This window comes from Vipera ursinii (assembly GCF_947247035.1).
Source record: "Vipera ursinii genome assembly, chromosome: 3".
NCBI classification, from domain to species: Eukaryota; Metazoa; Chordata; class Lepidosauria; order Squamata; family Viperidae; genus Vipera; species Vipera ursinii.
The window spans coordinates 211,767,253-211,790,704 of record NC_139516.1 but is presented as its reverse complement, the minus strand read 5'-3'; the positions used below and the strand labels follow the sequence as shown (position 1 = coordinate 211,790,704).

The window sequence follows — 23,452 nt, the reverse complement described above, 5'->3', positions numbered from 1 at the left end:
CGGCCTACAGGACAGAAAGCTTCAGCAGAGACTCTTTGCTAGGACAAATTTAACGTTTTCTGAAGCACAAGACGAGGCGATAGCTGACAAAGCTGCCGGGGGTGCCGTTCAAACAGTGCAGCCTGCCAAATTGACAAAGTTTGAAGAAATGATTCAACCCTAGGAACATACACAGGCCCGCCTATCTCATTTACTGTAAGTTAGATCCCAACGTATTTCCAATCAGGGTTAAGCCTCGTAGGTTCCCCTTTGCCTTAAAACATAAAATTGATTCCAAAATTGATAAGCTCATAGAACAGGGCGTATTACAGCCTGTTGATGGTGGGGAGTGCGAAACTCACAGGTCTGCAACCCGCGGTTCCGGAGCTGCATGCGGCTCTTTCAGCCATCTCCTGCGGCTCCCAGTCCTCTGCCATGTGCAGTCCAAAAAAAAAAGTGGGACTAAAAAATTTCAACCAATCAATTCAAATATGCAGGGTAGGTGCATATTTCACCTTGGCTCCACTCTTCAGTCAAACCCTGTTCTGCGCATGTGTGCATGTACACGCATGCACACACATTATTTTGCGGCTCCCAGTTTTTCCTTTTGTGAGGGAACCGGTTCTGAGTGGCTCTTTCACTGTTTCATGTTGCTGACCCCTATCGTCACCCCACTTAAAGCCAACAGGGAAATTTGCATTTGCGCTGACTATAAATGCACTCTAAATAAAGCCCTCAAGCAACACGCTTACCCGGTCCCAGTGGTCAATCATATTTTAGCCTCCTTGCAAGGGGGTATTATTTTTGCTAAACATGATTTAGCACAGGCCTATCAGCAATTGCCGGTTGATGAGGCCACAGCCGTGGCTCAAACGATTGTGACTCACAAGGGGGCTTTCAAAGTTAAATGCTTACAGTTTGGAGTCAGTGTTGCACCGGGTATTTTTCAGGGAATCATGGAGCATGCACTCAGGGGTATTCAGGGCATCTGCCCTTATTTTGATGATGTTCTTATTGCAGGAGAAACCCCTGAAGTGTTGGCCAGTAGGCTCAGGGCTGTCTTGCAGAGGCTTCACGAAGCAGGCCTCAAATTAAAAAACAACAAATGTAGTATTGGGGTTTCTTCAACAGAATTCCTGGGTTTCCAAATTGATGCTAACGGCATTCACCCGCTGATTCTAAAGTGAAGGCCATTAAAATGGCCCCTAGGCCCAAATCCAAAGGAGAGCTACAAGCATTCTTGGGCCTCTTAAACTTCTACCACACATTTCTACCTCATAAGGCCGCACTAGCAGAGCCCCTCCACAGGCTTCTAGATAAGAAAGCTCCATGGAAATGGACTAACTTACATGAAAAAAGTTTCCAGGACTTAAAAGCACTATTGTCAGAAAAGTCCACTGTAACTCACTACAAAGAGTGTAAACCTGTATGTCTTGCATGTGATACATCTCCCTATGGGGTGGTGGCAGTTTTAAGCCACATAGAGAAAAATGGGAAACAGATTCCTATAGCATTTTACTCAAAGACATTGTCCTCTGCTGAGTGCAACTATGCTCAGATTGACAAAGAGGCCCTGGCCATCGTTGCTGGAATTAAAAAATTCCATGACTATTTATATGGCAGGGATTTCATGGTCTACACTGACCACAAACCTCTGTTGGGACTTTTCACAATGGACAAACAAACCCCCCACATACTATCTTCAAAATGTGGAGATGGTCTGTTTTCCTACCTGCATACACTTTAAAATTGATTCACAAACCGGGTTGTCCCTGCTGACGGCCTCAGCAGACTACCACTGCCACTAATGGATCCAGATCCGGCTCCAGCTGCTAGAATATTGTCCATACAGGACATACCTGAATTTCCCCTCAATGCAGGGGACATTGCTGCTGAAACTGCCACAGATAAAATACTTAGTAGAGTGTTGTCATGGGTGTACACAGGCTGGTTGGATAAAAGTCCTGGCTCAGAATTTCAGAGCTATTTTGTCAGGAGGCATGAGTTATCTACCCATAAAGGGTGCATTTTATGGGGAAACAGTCATAATTCCCACTTCCCTAAGAGACAGAGATTTACAATCATTACATGAAGGCCATCCAGGCATTGTCAGAATGAAAGCTTTAGCTAGAAGCTTCCTCTGTTGGCCTGGCCTTGATAAGGCCATTGAGGCTCAAGTCCATGGTTGTTATACATGCCAGCAATCTACGCCTGAAATGCCACAGGCTCCAGTTCACAGGTGGGAGGAAATGCACACTCCCTTGTCTACGGTTCACATAGACTACGCTGGGCCCTTTCAGGGACAGCTCTTCCTTATAGTTGTGGATAGCCATTCCAAATGGCTGGAAGTAATTCCAGTTCCTAACATGACTACTGCTAGGACCATCCAGGTGCTGAGAAAACTCTTTGCCACACATGGGCTGCCAGATGTCTTAGTTTCTGACAATGGGGCCCAATTCACTGCTGCTGAATTTCAGGCCTTCCTTAGAGCTGATCTCATCAGACATGCAATGTCTGCGCCTTTTCATCCATCTTCTAATGGCCAAGCTGAACGCATGGTGAGGACAACGAAGGAAGCACTCAAGTGCATTGTCACAGGTGACTGGCATCACAGATTGGCAGATTTTTTTACTCTGCCAGCATTCTACGCCCTGCTGGTAGACCACAAAGTAATGGGAACGCCGAGACGTTCCTCTAGGGCACACAAGCCTCCTCCATATCTTGCAGATTACATTGTAAAATAAAGAGATATATATTGTTGTAATTCCTGTTGCCACTACACTACAGAAACTAGTGCTATGATGCAACTGTCTAAAAGTGTCATTTTTGAAGCCAATTCATTGAGACGTTGTTTAATAACATTGTAACCTACATTATTTTTTTTACTTTTATTATTATTATCACTTTTATTTTAGTGTGTTTGGATAATGAGTCTTGACAATTGTTGAGACTAATTGGTGTTATTATGATCTGGTCTAAGCGGGGAGGGGTGTTATGTACTGGGCTCTTAAAGTATACCACGTGGGTTTTATTTTTTTATTTTATTTTAATTCCATTTATATCCCGCCCTTCTCCGAAGACTCAGGGCGGCTTACAAGCTTAGCAGTAGCCTTCATTCTATGTATATGCCTGCTTATTAGGGCTTTCACACACACCCCAGCGGCATTATTACAAAGTCAGCATAATTGCCCCCAACAATCTGGGTTGCTGGAGCAGCTAACGGCTCTCCAGCAACCCAGACTACAAGTCTCCTGTGCTGCAATTGGCTATCTCCAGGAGGCAATGGTTGATTCAAATCTATTGGCTGCCGCCTGGGAGCTAGACTATATATTGCAGCTAGTTGCAGCCTTTTCCCCAGTACAGTTTCTGCATGAAATAAACTATGAGTTACCTTGTACTCAGCTTTGCGTCTTCATTCCTGTGGCAAAGAACCCGCTATTTAACAGCAACCTTGGCTCTTTTATGACTTGTGTAACTCCCAGAATTCCTCAACCAGGCTTGCTGGCTGAGGAATTCTGGGAGTTGACATCCACAAGTCATAAAAGAGCCAAGGTTGCCTACCCCAGGTCTAGACCATTCCCCTGCTCCTCCCATAACATTTCAGACAAATGGCTGTCCAGTCTCTTCTTAAAAACTTCCAATGTTGGAGCATTCACAGCTTCTGGAGGCAGGTTGTTCCACTGGTTAATTGTCCTCCCTATTAGGAAGTTTCTCCTTAGTTCCAGGTTGCTTCTCTGTTTGGTCGGTATCCATCCGTTGCTTCTGGTCCTGCCTTCAGGTGCTCTGGAGAACAGCTTGACTCCCTCTTCTTTGGGGCAGCCCCTGAGATACTGGAGCGCTGCTAACATGTCCCATGTGCATGGGGCAAGTAACAGAGAGCAAGCGAAGAACGGAGGCCCTTCCTTGGTCTCCCTGAGCTGACCCAAAGGCTCTGCCCACCCCCAGAGACCCCCTGCGATCCTCCAAGCATCCCTGGCAGCATCTCTCCATCCCTGGGCCTTGCGCTGCCTGACTTTAGCCTGGATCCTTGAACTCCCCTTAGGAGAGACTGGCAAGGTGAGGGGGAAGGAAGAAAGGAAGGAAGGAAGGAAGGAAGGAAGGAAGGAAGGAAGGAAGGAAGGAAGGAAGGAAGGAAGGAAGAAGGAAGGAAGGAAGGAAGGATGGAGAGAGGGAGGGAGGGAGGAAGGAAAGAAGGAAGGAAGGAAGGTGAGAGGGAGGGAGGGAGGGAGGGAGGGAGGAAGGAAGGAAGGAAGGAAGGGAAGGAAGGAGAGAGGGAGGGAGGGAGGGAGGGAGGGAGGGAGGGAGGAAGGAAGGAAGGAAGGAAGGAAGGAAGGAAGGAAGGAAGGAAGGAGTGAGTGGAAGGAAGAAAGGAAGACAAACCCCAGGGATAAGTGAGGATTGACCCAGGTAAACCCCAGCTCAGGGCCTTATTGCGTACAATTGCAAGGTGTGTGTGTTTGTGTGTGTTGCATCAAAAGACTGGCACCTGCAAGACTGGCCAACATGTAATCACAGAAATCTTTGTCAACTGGAGTTTTATGAATTTAAAACAATTATATAAGCTGCCCGCCTTAGCACCAGTCTCTGGGCAGTTGCCATGAAAGCTGGGGAGACAGCGGTTACTAGGAATGACTGGATTCTGGGTTCCTGCTGGGGACAACAGCCAGGAGGGGCGGGGGAGAGACACTAAAGGCCCACCTCCCACGAAGGACTTTCCCTCCTGGCCTTTGCAGAAGGGGAGGGGCAAATCTCCCCTCCCTTGGGTGACCAGGAATCGGAAGAAACCCAGGAATGCATCATCATAGCCCATTGATCTGGATTTATTTGGAGAGCAATTGGCATTTTGCAGGAGATCCCAACGCGAGGCCTGGCTTCTCTACTGAGCACCGTAGACCTCCACTTCACAGACGGTCAAGTAGTCAATCCTGGGTAAGTGGACACTGACGTAGCGGCCTTGCTGTCCATTGCAGTAGATGGTGGTGATGGAGCCTGGGCTGGTGTTCAGGATAATCCCACAGCTGTGGGGCAAGAGAGGTCACGTTAGGGGAGCAGCCCTCTTGTCCCCCCCCACCGGTCACCCAAAGCTCACCCTGAGAACACAGCCCCCCCCCAAATCTTCAAGGGCAGCCCCATTTCAGTAGCACTCCAGCCCTCTCATCCTCTGCTGCCTCCATTTTGCCCCTAGTACTCTGATTAATTGGAAGGGATCCCCCGGCTTTTTAAAAAGATACTTTTGCAAGGAAAATCTCTCTTTTGCTCCCTTGTGCAACAGTTTCTCTAAGTGAAATATGACGATCACACCCACCTTTATTTGTGAGGTCCTTGGTGCTCTCTGAGCTGGGTGGCTTTCTTAAAGATGTTTCATGACCCAAGTAGGTCACATCATCAGGGATGATCACGCAACACCAGGCCCTGATGATGTGACCTACTTGGGTCATGAAACAAGAAAACCATCAAGCTCAGAATTCCGCAGTTCTTCCCCCCCTCCTCCTCCTCCTCCTCCTCCTCCTCCTCCTCCTCCTCCTCCCCACTCTCTTGTAGCACTGATAATGTTCCCTAGTTGGGTAATTAAAACTCTGCAAGGAAACTACCAAGCTGAGAGAGCAACAAGGACCCCACAGTAGTCCTCCTCCTCCTCCTCCTCCTCCTCCTCCTCCTCCTCCTCCTCCTCCAGCACACCCCCTCCCTTCTAGCACTGATGATGTTACCTAGTTGGATCATGATGTGTCTGCAAACAAGAAACCAAGCTCAGAGAACCCCAAGAACCCCCCAGTTTTTCTTCCTCCCCCTCCCCCTCCCCCCTGCAAACCCCCTCCCTTCTGACACGGACGATGTGAGCTAGTTGGGTCATGAAACCCCCAGCTGCAAATACTCTTTTCTGTTGCTACCTTTATTTGCCACTTCCCTCTGCTGATTTTTTTTTTTACATCTGAGTCTAGCTCCGAACACCCTTCGAGTATCTTTTCACCATCCAGGGCCTCTCTGTGAGGTGCAGCGGCCAGAACTGCGTACAAAATCCAAGCAGAGAAAGCAACTTTCCTTGGTGGAGCAGTGGGCTGATGCCTCCTTAAGTAACACCAGCTGCCTGCAATTAGTGCAGGTTCGAGTCCCACCAGGCTCCAGGTTGACTCAGCCTTCCATCCTTCCGAGGTAGGTAAAATGAGGACCCAGATTGTTGGGGGCAATAAGCTGACTTTGTAATAATGCCGCTTGGGGGGGTGTGTGAAAGCCCTAACAAGCAGGCATATACATAGAATGAAGGCTACTGCTAAGCTTGTAAGCCGCCCTGAGTCTTCGGAGAAGGGCGGGATATAAATGGGATTAAAAAAAAACAACTTTCCTATGTGGCCTCGTATCAAGAGCTTAAGCCGGTTCTGAAGGAGCCCATTGTCTAGATTTCTAACAGAAATGATAGCAAAAATGAACAATCGGGTGGAATTCACACAGACCCACCCCCCGTCAAACTAATTGAGACCAGAACTTGATGGATTGACGGCTTTCCTCAACGCCACTGCCAGGTCTTCCCTTGGAGAAGCAGTGAGGGAGGTGACCTCGCAATCTCCACCCCGAGGGAGACACGACACCTAGGTCTCCAGGCCAAAGTCAGCAACTCCTACTCAACAGCACCCCAAAATCAGCCACACTGGCTGTGGATTCTCCGTGCGGGAGGCCCCAAACACCTGGAGGAATCCACCTGGGGATGCATTAATGACTCAAGTCACCTTACCAAGGGTTGGCTCTGCCGTGGTCCGCCAGAGAGTCTCCTAAGTGGACCTCAGCTTTATAGATTCTTTGCCCACAGCAGTCCTGGCGGTTTTTCACCAGCACCACAGAGATTTTACGAGACTTTCCCAGGTCCACCAGCCACCAGGGGTTCTTCTCTTTCTTGGTGTGGGTGCAGGAATTGTTGTACCAGTCCCCGCTGCAGCCCCCATCCACGGCTTTGTCCGCTGATCCAACGATGTAATGCTGATGAATGGAAGACTGGCTGGCCGGCTTCCCCAAGGCCAGGTTTTCCCCCTTTACACCTGCAGGACGGAACGGAGGTGGCGGGGAGGAGACGAGGAAGGGGAGGTGCAAAGCCTCGAGGGCCCCCTTTTTGTGGGGGGAGTTTTGAAGGCTGAGAAAGGGGTGGAGGGAAGCGAGCAAAGTGCAATGTTTCATGTCTTTGCTATTGGGGGAGGAACCCCTCTTGGCCTTCTTCTTCCTCCCTCCCCAAATTGTCCTGAAAAGAACTAGACATCCTCAGAATAGATCCAATGCGACCTCAGCTGAGTAGCCATTTAGCAGGTTTTTATTCTGACCGGTGAGATTTATCCCTGGGTATAAATACGTACGTAATGGGCGTGGGAGATTGCACCCCTGGAGACCTCGCGGGTGAAGGAATTGTAGTCAGTGGACAGATTCAGGAGAGCAAATGTCCAGTTGGCCCAGCAGAGTTGGCAGTTACACCATCCCCACCCCCAGCTTACAGTCTACACAGGCTTGGTCATAAGCCGTGGTGGTGCAGTGTTAGAGTACAGCACTGCAGGCTTCTCCTGCTGACTGCCGGCCGCCAGCAGTTTGGCAGTTCGACGCTGACCGGCTCATGGTTGACTCAGCCTTCCATCCTTCCGAGGTCATGAGGACCCAGATTGTTGGGGACAATATACTGACCCTGTAAACCGCTTAGACAGGACTGTACAGCACTGTGAAGCAGGAGATAAGTCTAAGTGCTATTGCTAGTTGCTATTGCTATTGATCTCCCCAATTCTCTCCAACGGGCTCCTAGATGTTGCATAGTGGGCGTTTGTGGAATAGAAAAATATAGAAGGTACATCATAGAACATAGAACCATAGAGCTGGAAGGGACCTTGTAGGTCTTCTAGTCCAACCCCTGCTCAAGATAGGAGACCTCATACCAGGGCAAGGCAACCTTGGCTTTTTATGACTCGTGGACTTCAACTCCCAGAATTCCTGAGCCAGCCACACTGAGAGGAAAGGGAGAGGTTTCCATGCTGAGCCATGCTGGCTCTGGAATTCTGGGAGTTGACATCCATGAGTCATGAAGGGGCCATAGTTTCCCTCATGCTGGCTCAGGAATTCTGGGAGTTGAAGTCCACCAGTCATAAAAGAGCCAAGGTTGCCTACCCCTGAACTATCTGTACATGCAACACAGGCAGGTCTTCTGGTGGTTCTTACCTGTGGGTAGGGGTCTGCAACTCTGAGCTGCCGCAGGGCCTGCCAAGAGGGTCACGGCCAGCAGACACCCCCAGACGATGCAAGCGATCATCCTGCAAGCGAGGAAGGGAGAGATCAGGAAAGGCGTGGCAGCACCACGTAGGAACAACGAGCAGCTGGCTTCTTCAATCAGGCCTGGCCATGGAGCCAAAGGGAGGCTGGAGAGACTTTCAAGGTTCTGCCATTCTCCCAGAGCAAGAGCATTCCTGAAACGGGCCCTCCTCCGACTTTGTCCTCACCTGGCCTTTCTGAACCCCACTGAAAAAATCAAGGTGGGTTTATTGGAGTCTCTTCCTCACCAGCCCACTTTCTCAGGCGAGGCCATAATTTCCACCCTGCCCTTTTTCAAGAGCTGACTTGGTGGCTAGTTTTTCCTTCTTTCCCCGCCGCTCACCTTCTTTGGCGATGTCCAAAGGTCTCGATGTCTTCCCTGGAGGGTCAGCAACCACAGCTTCTTTCCACCACCAGGCGCTTAGGCTGAGCGCTGGACCTCCCTCTGGCCAGCCCTGGTTTTGCCCCCTTCCTCCCAGGGAGGCCACAGCAAGAGTTGGCCTGGGTCCCAACTCAGGTGGAGCTTCAGCTCTGCTTCGCCGCAAGATCGATCACCAACTTGGCAAATACGGTCTCCTCTCCTCTCTTTTCACCACCATGGCCTGTCCTGAACTGGAGTTGACTCTGCCGCTATGGATGAAACCACACACAGTTTCGTAGCAGGAAACGCTGCATTCCCGCCCAGCTCACGACAAGCCCACAGCACACACTAAAATCAGTGAGTGGGCACTAATCAGTTCTAGATCTGAATCTGTCCCCAAATGGGAGGCATAACTTTGGTAAGATTTGAAATGCTCCATTGATTTACTCTCTCTCTCTCTCTCTCTCTCTCTCTCTCTCTCACACACACACACACACACACACACACACAGACACACACACAGAGAGAGAGAGAGAGAGAGAGAGAAACACATACAGAGAGAGAGAAAACACACACACACACACACAAACACACACACAGAGATTGAATTTTACAAGATCTCTGCATATTATGCATAGAATACGGCCATTATTTCACTGGGGCAATAGATCTAAAGCAAAGTCAACTTTTCAAAAATCTTGGATGCATCAGCTGAACCAGGGGTCTCCAAACCCCCAAACGTGACAAACTTTAAGAGTTGCAGACTTCAGCTCACTCAATTCAACTCACTGGACAAAGCAATTGTGCTGGGCAGAGTTAGTGGCAAAAGGAAACCAGGCTGCCAAAGAAGACGGTCTGGCTGGACACCATCCAAGCTGACCCCGGACATTGCATAGAAAGACTCAAAGAAGGAGTGCAAGATGGGAAGAGTGGGGGAGACCGCCTGGCCCAGAGAATCACCACAAGTCAGACTCTCTATTGAAGGGGTAACATCACCATCATCTAATGCCTTGGTAAGGCCACATCTGGAATACTGCATCCAGTTTTGGTCACCACGATGTAAAAAAGATGTTGAGACTCTAGAAAGGGTACAGAGAAGGGCAACAAAGATTATTAGATGACTGGAGACTAAAACATACAAGGAACGGTTGCTGGAACTGGGTATGTCTAGTTTAATGAAGAGAAGAATGAGGGGGGACATGATAGCTGTGCTACAGTATCTCAGGGGCTGCCCCAAAGAAGAGGGAGTCAAGCTATTCTCCAAAGCCCCTGAAGGCAGGACAAGAAGCAAAAGATGGAAACTAACCAAGGAGAGAAGCAACCTGGAACTAAGGAGAAATTTCCTGGCAGAATAATTAATCAGTGGGACAACCTGCCTCCAGAAGCTGTGAAAGCTTGAATAATAGCAAATTTCTGTCCAACTTTGTAAGGTCCTAATGTGAACAGAGAGGGACGCGGTGGCTCAATGGGTTAGGACGCTGAGCTTGTCGATCAGAAGGTCGGCAGTTTGGCGGGTCGAATCCCGAGTGCCACGTAGCAGAGTGAGCGCCTGTTACTCGTCCCAGCTTCTACCAACCTAGCAGTTCAAAAGCACGTAAAAAATGCAAGTAGAAAAATAGGGACCACTACGGTGGGAAGGTAACAGCGCTCCGTGCGCCTTTGGCGTCTAGTCATGCCGGCCACATGACCACGGAGACGTCCTCGGACAAGCGCCGGCTCTTCGGCTTTGAAACGGAGATGAGCACCGGCCCCTAGAGTCAGAAATGACTAGCACGCATGTGCGGGGGAACCTTTAACTTTACCTTAATGTGAACAGATGAAACTTAACATTAAGAAAACCAAGATTCTGGCATCCAGCCCTCTCAATTCCTGGCAAATAGATGGGGAAGAAATGGAAGTAGTGACAGATTTTATTTTCCTGGGCTCCAAGATCACTCAAATACTTTGGCCACGTAAGGAGAAGGAAGGACTCACTGGAGAAGAGCCTAATGCTGGGAAAGATTGAGGGCAAGAGAAGAAGGGGACGACAGAGAATGAGGTGGCTGGATGGAGTCACTGAAGCAGGAGGCGTGAGCTTAAATAGACTCCAGAAGATGGTGGAGGACAGGAAGGCCTGGAGGAACGTTGTCCATGGGGTCGCGATGGGTCGGACAGGACTTTGCAGCTAACAACAACAACAGATGTGAATAGAAGAAAAAACTGCAAGCAGAAATCAATCTATTAGGTCTGACAAGACGTTTTTTGCTCCAGCCACTTATTTGGAATATACCTGCAATGCATTTAATTGCTTCTACTCTTACGTAATCAACACACAACCACAGTTCATGCTCCAAAATTGCCAGACTTCCTCGTTAGAAGTATTTGATGTATGCGGTGTTTTGGAGCATGTTAACGTTCATAATGTCCCTAAGTGAAATAGTTAACCCGTGAGACTGACAAAAATGCAGGAAGAAATTAAAACCTTTCCAGTGTAACAGATGGGCAAGATTCTCAAGCTGTAATGTTCAAGGATTATTGCGCATTTGTGCTTTTTGCTTCTGTGGGAAATTGGTAAGCCACGAGCTGCGTTTGAAGCAAGTGGAGAGGACTAGAAGACGGTAACTCTTTGCCACATTTCAGCTCACCAAAGATGAAAAAAGAGAAAACTCTAGACCGAGAAAGAAAGATCTACAAAGAGTACAGAGAAGAGCAACAAAGATGATTAGGGGTCTGGAGGCTAAAACATACAAAAAACGGTCGCTGGAATTGGGTAGGTCTAGTTTAAGGAAGAGAAGGACCAGAGATGACATGATAGCAATGCTCCAATATCTCAGGGGTTGCCCCAAAGAAGAGGGGGGGGGGGTCAAGCTATCCTCCAAAGCACCTGAAAGCAGGACAAGAAGCAACGGATGGAAACTCATCAAGGAGAGAAGCAACCTGGAACTAAGGAGAAACTTCCTGACAGTGAGGACAATTAACCAGTGGAACCACCTGCCTCCACAAGCTGTGAATGCTCCATCACTGGAGGTTTTCAAGAAGAGACTGGACAGCCGTTTGTCTGAACTGGTACAGGGTTTCCTGCCTGAGCAGGGGTTGAACTAGATGACCTCCAAAGTCCCTTCCAAATTTGTTATTCTGTTAAAGCTGCAGCTCAAGGGTTCTGTTTTTGGAAGGCAAAAAAAAAAGAAGTTGTGGGTCATAAAAGGTGCTATCAGACTCCTCAGAATTCTCCTCTGAAATTCCTGCATATCAGCCAAAGCCTCTTTCCTCTCTCTCTCCTTCAGATCCTAGGTCCCTGCAGTGGCTTTGATCAGCCATTCACAAGTCACCGTGACCGGGAGCCTTGAAAGAGCGAGCTCTGCCAGGTCCGAGGAAGATGATGAGTGTTGTGTAGAGGATTCTTTGGCGCAGGAATGAAGACGAGGCAAGTGAGTTCAGGAAAACTCATGGTTTATTGCTTGCAAGATCTGAACTGAGAATCCAGGTGCCCCCAAAACCCCTTAAAGTTTACCGTCAAAGTGGCTTCTCCCTTAACTTTAACTTGAGCATTTTGAAAATCCATTAGGATTATATCTGAGGGTCTTAGTTTGGCCCAATTGTTACTGTGCCTACACACGAAGTTAAAAATGTCTTGAGAAATAATTGAAACTGCAGAGCCAGAGACCAATTCCATCTTACATGGAACTCCTTGTAGCTCTATCATGAGCTTGGGTTTGAGGGGGCATTGAGCCCCGGTGCAGCATACGCTTCTACGGCTTCTGAAAAAACCCACACTAACTGCACCCTGGGCCCTCTCCTAGTCGGTTCTTCCGACTGGTGTTTGGGTGGCCGGTCTCTCTGTCAGGCTCTGCAAACCACTGCGATGTGGCCTGTCCTTCTGCAAGCTCTGCACGTGGCTGATCGGAATCTGCAATTGGCATGAAAATGGTTGCCGCCGCACCCCTTACATCTCCATAAGAGAACTGCCTTGTAACCGTCCTCTCACTGCTGGCTGTTGCGGTGTTGCATGTTGGGCTGCTTTTGGAGTCCGTTGATTTCAGGTTCTTCTTCCTTGGAAGACTCTTTGGTGCGTTTGGCGTCCTCACAGTGGACCATTTCTTCAACTTTTGTCAATTTGGCGGGCTGCACTGTTTGAACGGCACCCCCAGCAGCTTCGTCGGCCATCACCTCGTCTTGTGCTTCAGAAAATGTTAAATTTGTCCTAGCAAAGAGTCTCTGCTGAAGCATTCGGTCCCATAGACCGCAGATGAGCCAGTCTCATAGTTGCTCTTCTAAATTTGAAAATTTGCAAAGGCGTGCAGCCTGCCTCAGGCCCGCTATGAACTCGGAAGCTGATTCACCCGGTTGATGCACTCTTTGGTCGAACTTGAACCGCCAAGCCATTTCAGACATCTTGGGCTGGAAGTGCCCGGTTAGCTTCTTTTTGAGGTCTATGTAGGAGACTGCTTCGATCGGTGTCGGCGCAAAAAGGTTCTCGGCCAAATCAAAGGTTGCTGGGTCGCACACGCAGAGTAGCGTTGCGGCCTTCAGTCCTTCTTCCGCGATCTGATTGGCCCTGAGGTAGTTTTCTACTTGTGATAGATATGATGGCCATTCCTCTGGGTGTTTCACGTCGAATTCTCTCAGTTTCCCGACCTTCGGCATTCTTTTGCTGGTTCCTGCGTTCTTCCGGATCCTGCTTCCAGGCTCAGGGAACGAGTCCACTGAGCACGAGGTCGCTAGCGTAGCTTGCTAGCCGACCTTGAGAGAGGGGGGGGAAATGCCTTTTCCCTCCGGTGTGCGCTGGATTTCCCTTGTAGACTTCAACTCTTTATTCAGTGAAGCAGGATCCCACCCTCATCGCCACTGTTAAATAGCGGGTTCTTTGGCGCAGGAATGAAGACGCGGAACAGAGTACAGGGAAACTCATAGTTTATTTCATGCAGAAACTGTACTGGGGAAAAGGCTGCAACTAGCCGCAATATATAGTCTAGCCCCTAGGCGGCAGCCAATAGGTTTGAATCAACCATTGCCTCCTGGAGATAGCCAATTGCAGCACAAGAGACTTGCAGTCTGGGTTGCTGGGGAGCTGTTAGCTGCTCCAGCAACCCACGTGGTATACTTTAAGAGCCCAGTACATAACAGTGGCAATGAAAGCTGGATGTGGCATTCCAAATGGGGTCTTACCAAGGCCTCACAAAGTGGTGTTAACACTTCACATGACCTTGATACTCTTTCTTGATGTAGCCTAAGACCGTGGCGGCTTTTGGTATGAATCACAAATGACCAGATGCAAGTTAATTTATTTATTTATGAAATTTTCATGCTGCCCCTCTCCCCTACAAGGTGACCTTGGGCGGTTTGAAATGCAATTAAAATACGAACACACAATACAGCAATGCCCTTGTATAAATATATGGTTAGCTCACCCTTGGAGAATAGTGTGCTCTGGCCCCCACACCCAAAAAACGTGTTTTGGTGAGCTGGGAAAAATCCAGGGTCGGAGAGCAAAACATTGAAGGGACTTACGTAGCTCTCCTACAGAGATACGTCTTGCATAGTTTGGAATGAAGGTAGGTAGATGTAGCAGCAATATGGGAAATAATATTTCTCCCTCTCTTACACTGTCAGAGTTCAGATTTCCCCATTAATATATCTATCAGTACATGTGTATCGCTCACCATGATACAAAATGACGTTGAAACTCTAGAAAGCATGCAAAGAAGAGCAACAAAGATGATAAAGGTCTGGAGGCAAAATCGTAGGATGGATGATTGAGCAAGCTAGGTATGCCCAGTCTAGAGAAAAGAAGGACTAGGGGTGATATGACAGCAGGATTCCAGTATCTGAGGGGCTGCCCCAAAGAAGAGGGAGTCAAGCTATTCTCCAGAGCACCTGAAGGCAGGACGAGATGCAACGGAGGGAAAGTAATCAAGGAGAGAAGCAACCTAGAACTAAGGAGAAACTTCCTGACAGTGAGGACAATTAACCAGTGGAACTACCTGCCTCCAGAGGTTTGGGTGCTCCAGCACTGGAGGTTTTTAAGGAGAGACTGGACAGCCATTTGTCTGAAATGGTATAGGTTTTCCTGCCTGAGCAGAGAGGTTGGACTAGATGACCTCCACGGTCCCTTCCAGCTCTATTCTATTCTATTCTATTCTATTCTATTCTATTCTATTCTATTCTATTCTATTCTATTCTATTCTATTCTATTCTTTCATTCCATTCCATTCCGCCCTGAGTCCTCAGGGAGAAGGGCGGTATACAAATATTATTAAATTAAATTAAATTAAATTCCATTCCACATTTTCTATTCTATTCTATTCTATTCTATTCTATTCTATTCTATTCTATTCTATTCTATTCTATTCTATTCTATTCTATTCTATTCTATTCTATTCTTTCTTTCATTCCATTCCATTCCATTCCATTCCATTCCATTCCATTCTATTCTATTCTATTCTATTCTATTCTATTCTATTCTATTCTATTCTATTCTATTCTATTCTATTCTATTCTATTCTATTCTATTCTATTCTTCTATTCTATTCTATTTTATTCTATTCTATTCTATTCTATTCTATTCTATTCTATTCTATTCTATTCTATTCTATTCTATTCTATTCTACTCTATTCTACTCTATTCTATTCTATTCTATATGCAGGAGAAGGCAGAGCACCTCCCAATTGGGGCTCCAGGTGGAGTTGGTGAAAGGCTGCTTCAGAGACGGTGAGAAGCAGGTGGTCCCAGAGCTGGGGATCATGGAAACCAAGTGGTTCAAAGAGATTTCCCCTTGCTCTAAGCCTGCAGGATTCTGGTTTTGGAGGGAGTTTTAAAACTCTAACTAGGATTAAAGATGTTTTCCCAAAATCTGTTTGGAATTTGCTTCTTGAGTTAACCACCTATGTGGGGTTAACAGAGGCCTAGTCCGGATTTTCGAGTCTTGTGTGTTACGTTGCACACAAACACCATGGCTGCATGGAGGCCATCGGAGACACCCTTGAAATAACATTTGCCCTGAGTAAATCAGGAGTCGCTCCAAACGGACGTGTATTAAATTGCATCCGGCAGAAATGGCCGGCCCACACCTCACCTAAAAACAGAGGGCGAAGGGGCCTAAACCCTAAACCCTAAAATCTAAAATAATCTAAAACCTAAATCATCTAAAATCTAACATCACCTATGCGTGCCACTTGCCTGCCAGCCCCGTCTTAGACCCAACAAGGCTGGCCTGGCAGTCAGATCCCCTTGTTGGGTGGCAGCCTTCATTCCTCACGTTTAACTAAACAGATCCACAATAGGTGGCCAACCTTTCACACGGCCCACGTGCTTGGCATGCCGAGCAACCTGTTTCCCCAAAAAGTAGCCCGTTCCCCAAAGACGACCTGTGTCCGAAGCCAGGGGACCCCCCGACTATTGGTCAGAAACAGGGCCTAGGCCTAACCCTGCCAGCTGAGGAAGGAGACAAGAAATCGTTCCTTGAGTCAGGAGTTTTATTAGAGAGCCATTCCCAGGCCAGCTCCTGGTCACCTTCTTGATGCTCTCTAGCAGCCCTTCTCCACTCGGGAGCCGTAGACCTCCAGCTCGCAGAGGGTCAAGTACTCGGCTCGGCCAGGGATGACCACCGTCACGTAGCGCCCTCGGAGTCCGCCACAGCAGATAATGCTGAGGGAGCCGGCGCTGCCGTTGGAGACGGTCCCACAGCTGCAGGGATAAAAACTCAATTTACTCAGGGTTGGCGTTAGGGGTAAAGGCGCCAGTCTTCAATCAGAGTAGAGCTGGAAGGGGCCGTGGAGGTCTTCTAACCCAACTCCTCCTGAAGTGCCTGTCCGGCCTCTTCTAGAAAACCTCCAGTGTTGCAGCACCCACAACTTCTGGAGGCAAGCCGTGCCACTGGTTAATCGTTCTCACTGTTAGGAAGTTTCTCCTTAGTTCTTAACTAAACTTTTAAATTTAATTTAATTAATTCTTTAATTTAAAAGATGTCTGGGTTCAAGACCTGAGCTCCGTGCAATGGCGTGAGCGCCCGTTCCTTGACCCCAGCTCCTGCCCACGTAGCTGTTGAAAAGCATGCAAATGCACATAGATTAATAGGTACCACTGGTGGGAAAGTAACAGCATTCAGTCCACGGGCAGGCAACCCTGGCTCTTTTATGACTGGTGGACTTCAACTCCCAGAATTCCTGAGCCAGCATGGCTCAGCTTGGAAACCTCTCAGGAATTCTGGGAGTTGAAGTCCACCAGTCATAAAAGAGCCAGGGTTGCCTCCCCCTGACCTAGGTGTTTAGCCATGCTGGCTACATGACCATGGAAGTGCCTTCGGACATTGCTGGCTCCCTTGGCTAAGAAAGGGAGATGAATCGGACATAACTGGACAGGGGAAGCCTTGACCTTTACTTGACCTCCTAGGACAACTCAGTAAGCTCCCAAACTCAGCGACTGCTACAGAAAGATCCCACCGGTGAATCCTTCCCTTCCGCACCTGTCAGTCAGAACTGAAGAAGCTTCTTGGATGAGAAAGGAAACCTTTTCAAGGGGGAAAGAACCAAGAAAGTCCAGCTGCCTTTTGGGAAAGGCCCCTTTGGGGAACCTCCTGGAGGAGTGAGGACTGGCTGAGGAGTGGCCATGGAAGCACCATTCCCCCTCCCTCTAGGAAAAGGGACTGCAACCCCCAGAATGCTGAGCCTGCAGGTTGAAGAAGCCTGGCCTGATAACGTCCATCGCTCAACCTTCCCTTCTAACCTTTTTCTTGAGAATTCTTTGGCCTGGAAAGAATCGACAGATCCCAGGTGGCTGACTTGACCAGGGAGGGTTCGTTTTAAAAAAGGCAAGGTGGTGGCTCTGTGGTGGAGCCCCGCCCCTTTTTCACACCTCCCATACATGCCGCACAGGCAGAAAAGGGCTGGCATCTCATCCCCGCAGAGGTGGCCGCCGGTTCTCCTTCCAGACACCCTCTGGGCTCCCCCCGGGCCCCGTTGCAAAGAAAGCAGCTGTCTCTGCCCCCCCACCCCCTTTGTCCTGGGGTGAGGCTCCTTACATTGGATTGCACTTGCCGTGGTTGGCCCCACAGTCTCCCACGCGGATCTGGGCCCCCTTGAGCCGCCCAGAGCAGCACTCCTGGCGATTCTTCACCACCACGGCCGAGACGGCATAGGAGGCGCCCAGATCCCGGCTCCACCAGGGCTCTTCCTCCGCCAGGGTGTGGCTGCAGGAGCCGTGACGCCAGTCCCCGTCGCGGTTGCCATCTACGGCGCTCCCTGCTTGGCTATAGACGGTGCCCCATTGGGGGTACGTGGAGGACTGAGTGGCAGGCTGGCCCCTGGCCCAGTTCCTGGCTGGGGGGGGGCAAAGGGAGACATGGGCTGACATCCCAGCTGACCATCCATTCCTTAGACTGAGAGTGAAGGAGGAGGAGGAGGAGGAGGAGAGCCAGAAATCCCCTTTCAACTTCCTGCCCCTCTTCCTCCAAGCTCCGATGCGAGACCTCTGGAGGGGGCTGCAGAGGAGAGGAAAGCGAGACCCCAGGGAAGGCGTTGGAGCAGACAAAGAGCTTCCTAGAGGGGTCCTGGTGGAGGAGGAGGAGGAAGGATCCAGGATCCTCAAGTGAGGCAACCTGGCAGGGACGTGGCAGGGATGGAGCCTGGAAGGGCCCAAGGGAGCTACACTGGGGTGTCCCCTGGGCCCCCTGCAATTCGGCCAGCCTGCGGTTCAGACCCATGGCAGGAGGGCACTCAGGTGGCCGTCCTATGAACTGGATGGAGGTGGGCATGGCCTCGGAGGTGCCCATCCGCAGGTGGGGATGGTGCACAATATTAGCCCAACATAGATGGAGGGCAGGAGGCTGGGGTGGGGGTGGGGGCAATCAAAGGAGGGGACAAGCAGGCACATACATAGAATGAAGGCTACTGCTAAGCTTGTAAGCCGCTCTGAGTCTTCGGAGAAGGGCGGGATATAAATGGAATTTAAAAAAACAACAACCCAGAACTGAGGTTGGGATAAGCAGAGACCGAAGGCTCCAGTGTCCCCTTCTCCCTCACAGCCAGAACGAACAAAATTGGAAGGGACCTCGGAGGTCTTCTAGACCACCCCACTGCTCAAGGGGAAGACCCTAAACCATTTCAGACAAGTGGCTGTCTATTCTTTTTTTAAAAAAAATCTCCAGTGTTGGAGCATTCACAACCTCTAGAGGCAGGTTGTTCCACTGGTTGATTGTTCTCACTTATTAGGAAATTCCTCCTTAGTTCCAGGTTGCTTCTCTCCTTGATGAGTTTCCGTCCGTTGCTTCTCGTCCTGCCTTCAGGTGCTTTGGAGAAGAGGTTGACCCCCGCTTCTTTGGGGCAGCCCCTCCAGTATTGGAAGCCTGCTATTGTGCCCCCCCCACCCCCAGTCCTTCTCTGTGTTAGACCTGTCTTCCCTCTCCTTAGGACCTCCAAAGTTCCTCTGGCTCTTCCAAAAGAAGAATTAGATGTTCTCCAAGCCAGGACGTTCCCTGCCCCCAGCCAGCTCCCTCCCGACCTTTGGGCCGAACCTCCCCACAACAGAGCTTCCCCTTCCCCCTTCTTACCCCCTGGAGGAGGCAGGCAGCTCAGGGCCCCCTTCAGCCCTTCCAGCAGACCCACAGCCAGCAGCCAGCTCCAGAGCCTAGGCATCCTCTGCTCCGGGACGGCAGAGAGCCACCCGAAGCAGCCCAGGCGGGGCGTGAGAGGGGAAGCACGTGGGGTGCTGGAGGGGGTCCAGAGGGCACTTTGCCCCAGACTTCTGGGTCCCAGCTGGCACTTGGCTGGCTTCGCCACCAGGGACGGTGCCGATGTTATCCATCCAGTTGTGTCCAACGCTGGGAGGAACTTAAAACGCTCCGAGAGGGAGGCTCCTGCAGATCTTCGGGACACCTCCTGCTCAGAAGACGTAGGAGGTCCTCTCGGAAGGTCTCCCCCCACGGCCCTTGGATCCCTGCCAGCTCCCCCATCCTACAACAAGAGTGCCCCCCCATGGACGACTCAGGGGGGAGCAGCAGAAAGCCACTTCAGCTGACCTGAAGCCCTTCGGTCAGGTGGGTGTCCTGCTTGGCCTCTGGACCCTGTTCTTCTGCTCTCCGTGACCATAGCTGGACAGAGTACAGGGAGTCCTCAACTTAGGACCGTTCATTTAGTGACTGCTCAGACTTACAATGGCACTGAAAAAAGGACCATTTTTCGCCCTTACGACCGTTGCAGCCTCCCCGTGGTCACGTCTTCAAAATTCGGAGGCTCGGCAACTGGCATGAACCTAGGACTGTTGCAGCATCCCAGAGGGGTCACGTGATCCCCTTTTGGGACCTTCCGATGAGCAAAATCCACGGGGAGGCCAGATTCGCTTAACGACCATGTTACTAGCTTAAAAACTGCAGTGATTCGCTTAACAATTGTGGCGAGAAAGGTCGTAAAATGGGGCAAAACTCACTTTACAAACTGTCTCGCTTAGCAGCAGAAATTTTGGGCTCAATTGTGGTTATAAACTGAGGAGTCCCTGCACAGTGACTGCAATTAAGGGGCTCATTTTTCAGCCTGGTGCATGACTAGATGACCTCCAAGGTCCCTTCCAATTCTGTTATTCTGTTAATTACTATTTAGTGTTTGTTGCCCGTAAATTAAGGAACACATTTATCAAACCAACTGAGCTGGTCCACTGGCTAATTCTTCTCATAGTCAGGAAGTTTCTCCTTATTTCCAGGTTGCTCCTCTCCTTGATGAGTTTCCATCCGTTGCTTCTTATCCTGCTTTCAGGTGCTTTGGAGAATAGCTTGACTCCCTCTTCTTTGGGGCCGCCCCTGAGATACTGGAAGAGTTGCTATCATGTCCCCCCTCGTCCTTCTCTTCATTAGACTAATTAATAATAATAATAATAATAATAATAATAATAATAATAATAATAATAATAATAATAAGAAGAAGAAGAAGAAGAAGAAGAAGAAAAAGAAGAAGAAAAAGAAAAAGAAAAAGAAAAAGAAGAAGAAAAAGAAGAAGAAGAAAAAGAAGAAGAAAAAGAAGAAAAAGAAAAAGAAAAAGAAGAAGAAGAAGAAGAAAAAGAAGAAGAAGAAAAAGAAGAAGGAGAAGGAGAAGGAGAAGAAGAAAAAGTAGTAGTAGAAGAAGAAGAAGAAGAAGAAGAAGAAGGAGAAGGAGAAGGAGGAGGAGGAGGAGGAGGAGGAGGAGGAGGAGAAGAAGAAGAAGAAGAAGAAGAAGAAGAAGAAGAAGAAGAAGAAGAAGAAGAAGAAGAAGAAGAAGAAGAAGAAGAAGAAGCAGCAGCTCTGGCATTGGGGCAACCCCTGGTCACTTTAGGACCAACTGACTCCCATCACGGGGGGGGGGGGGGAAGTCTTCTCCAAATTAACACCTACCAAATGGCTGAACTATAACTCCCATCTCCCCCAGCCAGGCCACTGGGGGGGGGGAGCTGCAAGGCAAGGCACCTGGAAGACCACAGTGCCAGGCTCTGCTGCAACAATGAGATCCGGGTGGGCTTCTGTCAGCCGGGGCAGCGATGCGGCTCAGCTCTCTGGAAGAACGTTGGAAAAGCGCCCAGCGGGCCAGGTGCCCGGAGGGCAGATCGTATCTTGCCGAGGGAAGACAAAAGAGGGGAACGAACGTCACGGCCTCTGGTGTTCTTTCAAAGAAAGGATTTGTGAGGTGTTCTCACAATGAATTGTTAAAGGTGCTTCCAAGCAAAGGCATCACGCAGAGATGCAATCGTATTATCTTTATTTATGATAGATCAAAGAGAAAGAAATACTTGGCATGAAAGCATTCATGCCTGCATGTAAGAGAGAAATAAAATAAAACAAGCTAGCATAACATGACTAAAAGAAGGACTAAGAGCTAGGAGAGTAGAAATGGAGACTAGAAGCTGAACTTAGAACTAGAACAAAGAGCAGCCCCTCGTGCAGAGGTATTTATGGGGGGTCTTGGCCCCTCCTTGACCATAAAACACTTTCACCAATGGGGCTGTGGGTCCGAGACCCTTGGCTCATCAGTGGAAGCAAAGAAGCCTCTTTGCCTCCATCTGATGACCCTTTTGGGGAACTGCCAATGGCTGGCACTAATCATCTAACAATTCCCCTTCTTGCCAGCCAATGACAGGGACCAGTGAATGTGTGTGAGGGGCGAGCAGGTGTCATTGACATGCATAAAAACATTCAGAAGGCCAAACACAAACGCTTACACAGAAGGTTGTGCCGGTCAATGGGAACAGGCTTGGTAAACAGATCAGCTATCTGGTCAGCTGTATTACAGTGCTCAACATGTATAAAACCCCTTTTGGTAAGCTGCCTGACATTTTCGTAGCGTATGTCTATATGGCGAGATCTAGATCCTACTGCATAAGCCTCTGAGATTGCAATGGCAGCTGTGTTGTCCTCTAGAATTTGGATGGGCAGAGGGGGAGATGCCCAGATGCTTGTTATCAGCTCATTGAACCAAGTCAAATCATTGGCCGTGTCTGACAGGCTGGCAAATTCAGCCTCGGCCGTGGAGCAAGAAATAAATTTTTGCTGCCTAACATTCCAATGTACTGGGCAGCCATTTAGCAATATGAGGAAACCAGAAGTGCTCCGTCTAGTTTTGGTGTCGCCAGCCCAGTCTGCGTCTGAGTAAGCGGAGAGCTGGGCCGTCTTCCCCTTCTCTGGTTCTAGCATAAGGAGAGCATCAGCTGTGCCCTTTAGGTATCTAAGCACCCTTTTAACAGCAGTCCAGTGGAATTCCTTTGGGTGTTCCACATGCCTGGACAATAGATTCACAGCTAAAGCTATGTCAGGTCTGCTCCAGTTGCTGATGTATAGCAAGGAGCCAATCACAGATCTGTAAAGCGTGTTATCTGTGAACTCAGGACCGTCCTTATGGGTGTGGTTGTAAAAGTCGCTTTGCATTGGGCTATGCGTAGGATTAGATTCTGTCATTTTGCATTTGGCCAGTAATTCCTCTATCTTTTCTTTTTGAGATAGAGCGAACCCCCCTTTAGTGGCCAAAATATGCACACCCAAGTACTTGTCAACCCGCCCCAAAGACTTCAGAGTAAACTTTTCTTCCAGGGCCTTGGCAAATTCATCACACCCTTTCTTGTTAGGCCCTACATATAATAGATCGTCCACATAAACTAACACCCGTTCTGTGGTACCCTTGGAGTTGCGTGTGAAAACACATTGGTCTGCATGAGATGTATGGAAACCAACTCACTCTAAATTCTTTCTAAGACAGTCATACCATAATTTCCTTGACTGCTTAAGACCATATAACCCTTTGTGAAGCAACCATGTATTTCCCCCTTCTTGCTGGTAGCCAGGTGGGGCCCTCACGTAGATCTGCCGGTCCAAGTTGGCGTGGAGGTAAGCCGTCTGGATGTCGAATTGGAAGACTTCTTCTCCCAGAGCGGCTGCAGTCACGAGGGCGGCCTTGACGCTCTCTGCCCGGACGGTTGGAGAGTAAGTCTCCGAGTAGTCCTCCATATAACGCTGAGCGAAGCCCTGGGCTACCAAACGGGCTTTATACAGGTAGAGGCCATTGGCAAGTGGTTTTGCCTTGTAAACCCACCTTGTGCCAATGACTTTCCTCTCCTTTGGAGGTTGTTGGGGGGTGAAGACCTTAAGTTGTTTTAAGCTCTGCATTTCCTTCTCCATCGCGAGCTGCCATTTCTCCTGCTCTTCGATGGGCAGCTCCTGGATGTCAGAGAAGGATTTTGGGGTGACCACAACGCTGTTGACAGACGCTATGTGGCCAATGTCAATTCTCTTTGGCGGGACCCCCTTGTTGGACCGCTTTGACCTCCTTACCTTCTGCCACTCACCGCTCTTTTCTTCCGTGGGTCTCTGAGGCATCGCTGGGGGTGAAGACGGTGTGTCTTCCTCCATGGGACTG

The 23,452-nt window shown here is 49.2% G+C and overlaps 1 protein-coding gene across 1 annotated transcript; it reads right to left on the bottom strand.

Moving 5' to 3' along the window:
- Positions 1–16,114: 16,114 nt before the first annotated feature.
- LOC310638996 (fucolectin-5-like) lies at positions 16,115–17,939 on the bottom strand (the record flags this gene model as incomplete). The annotated part of the gene is made up of 2 exons (XM_083360356.1): positions 16,115–16,274; positions 17,608–17,939. 2 exons carry the CDS (start codon positions 17,937–17,939, stop codon positions 16,115–16,117), a joined length of 492 nt encoding a protein of 163 aa, XP_083216482.1.
- Between the last annotated feature and the right edge of the window lie 5,513 nt (positions 17,940–23,452).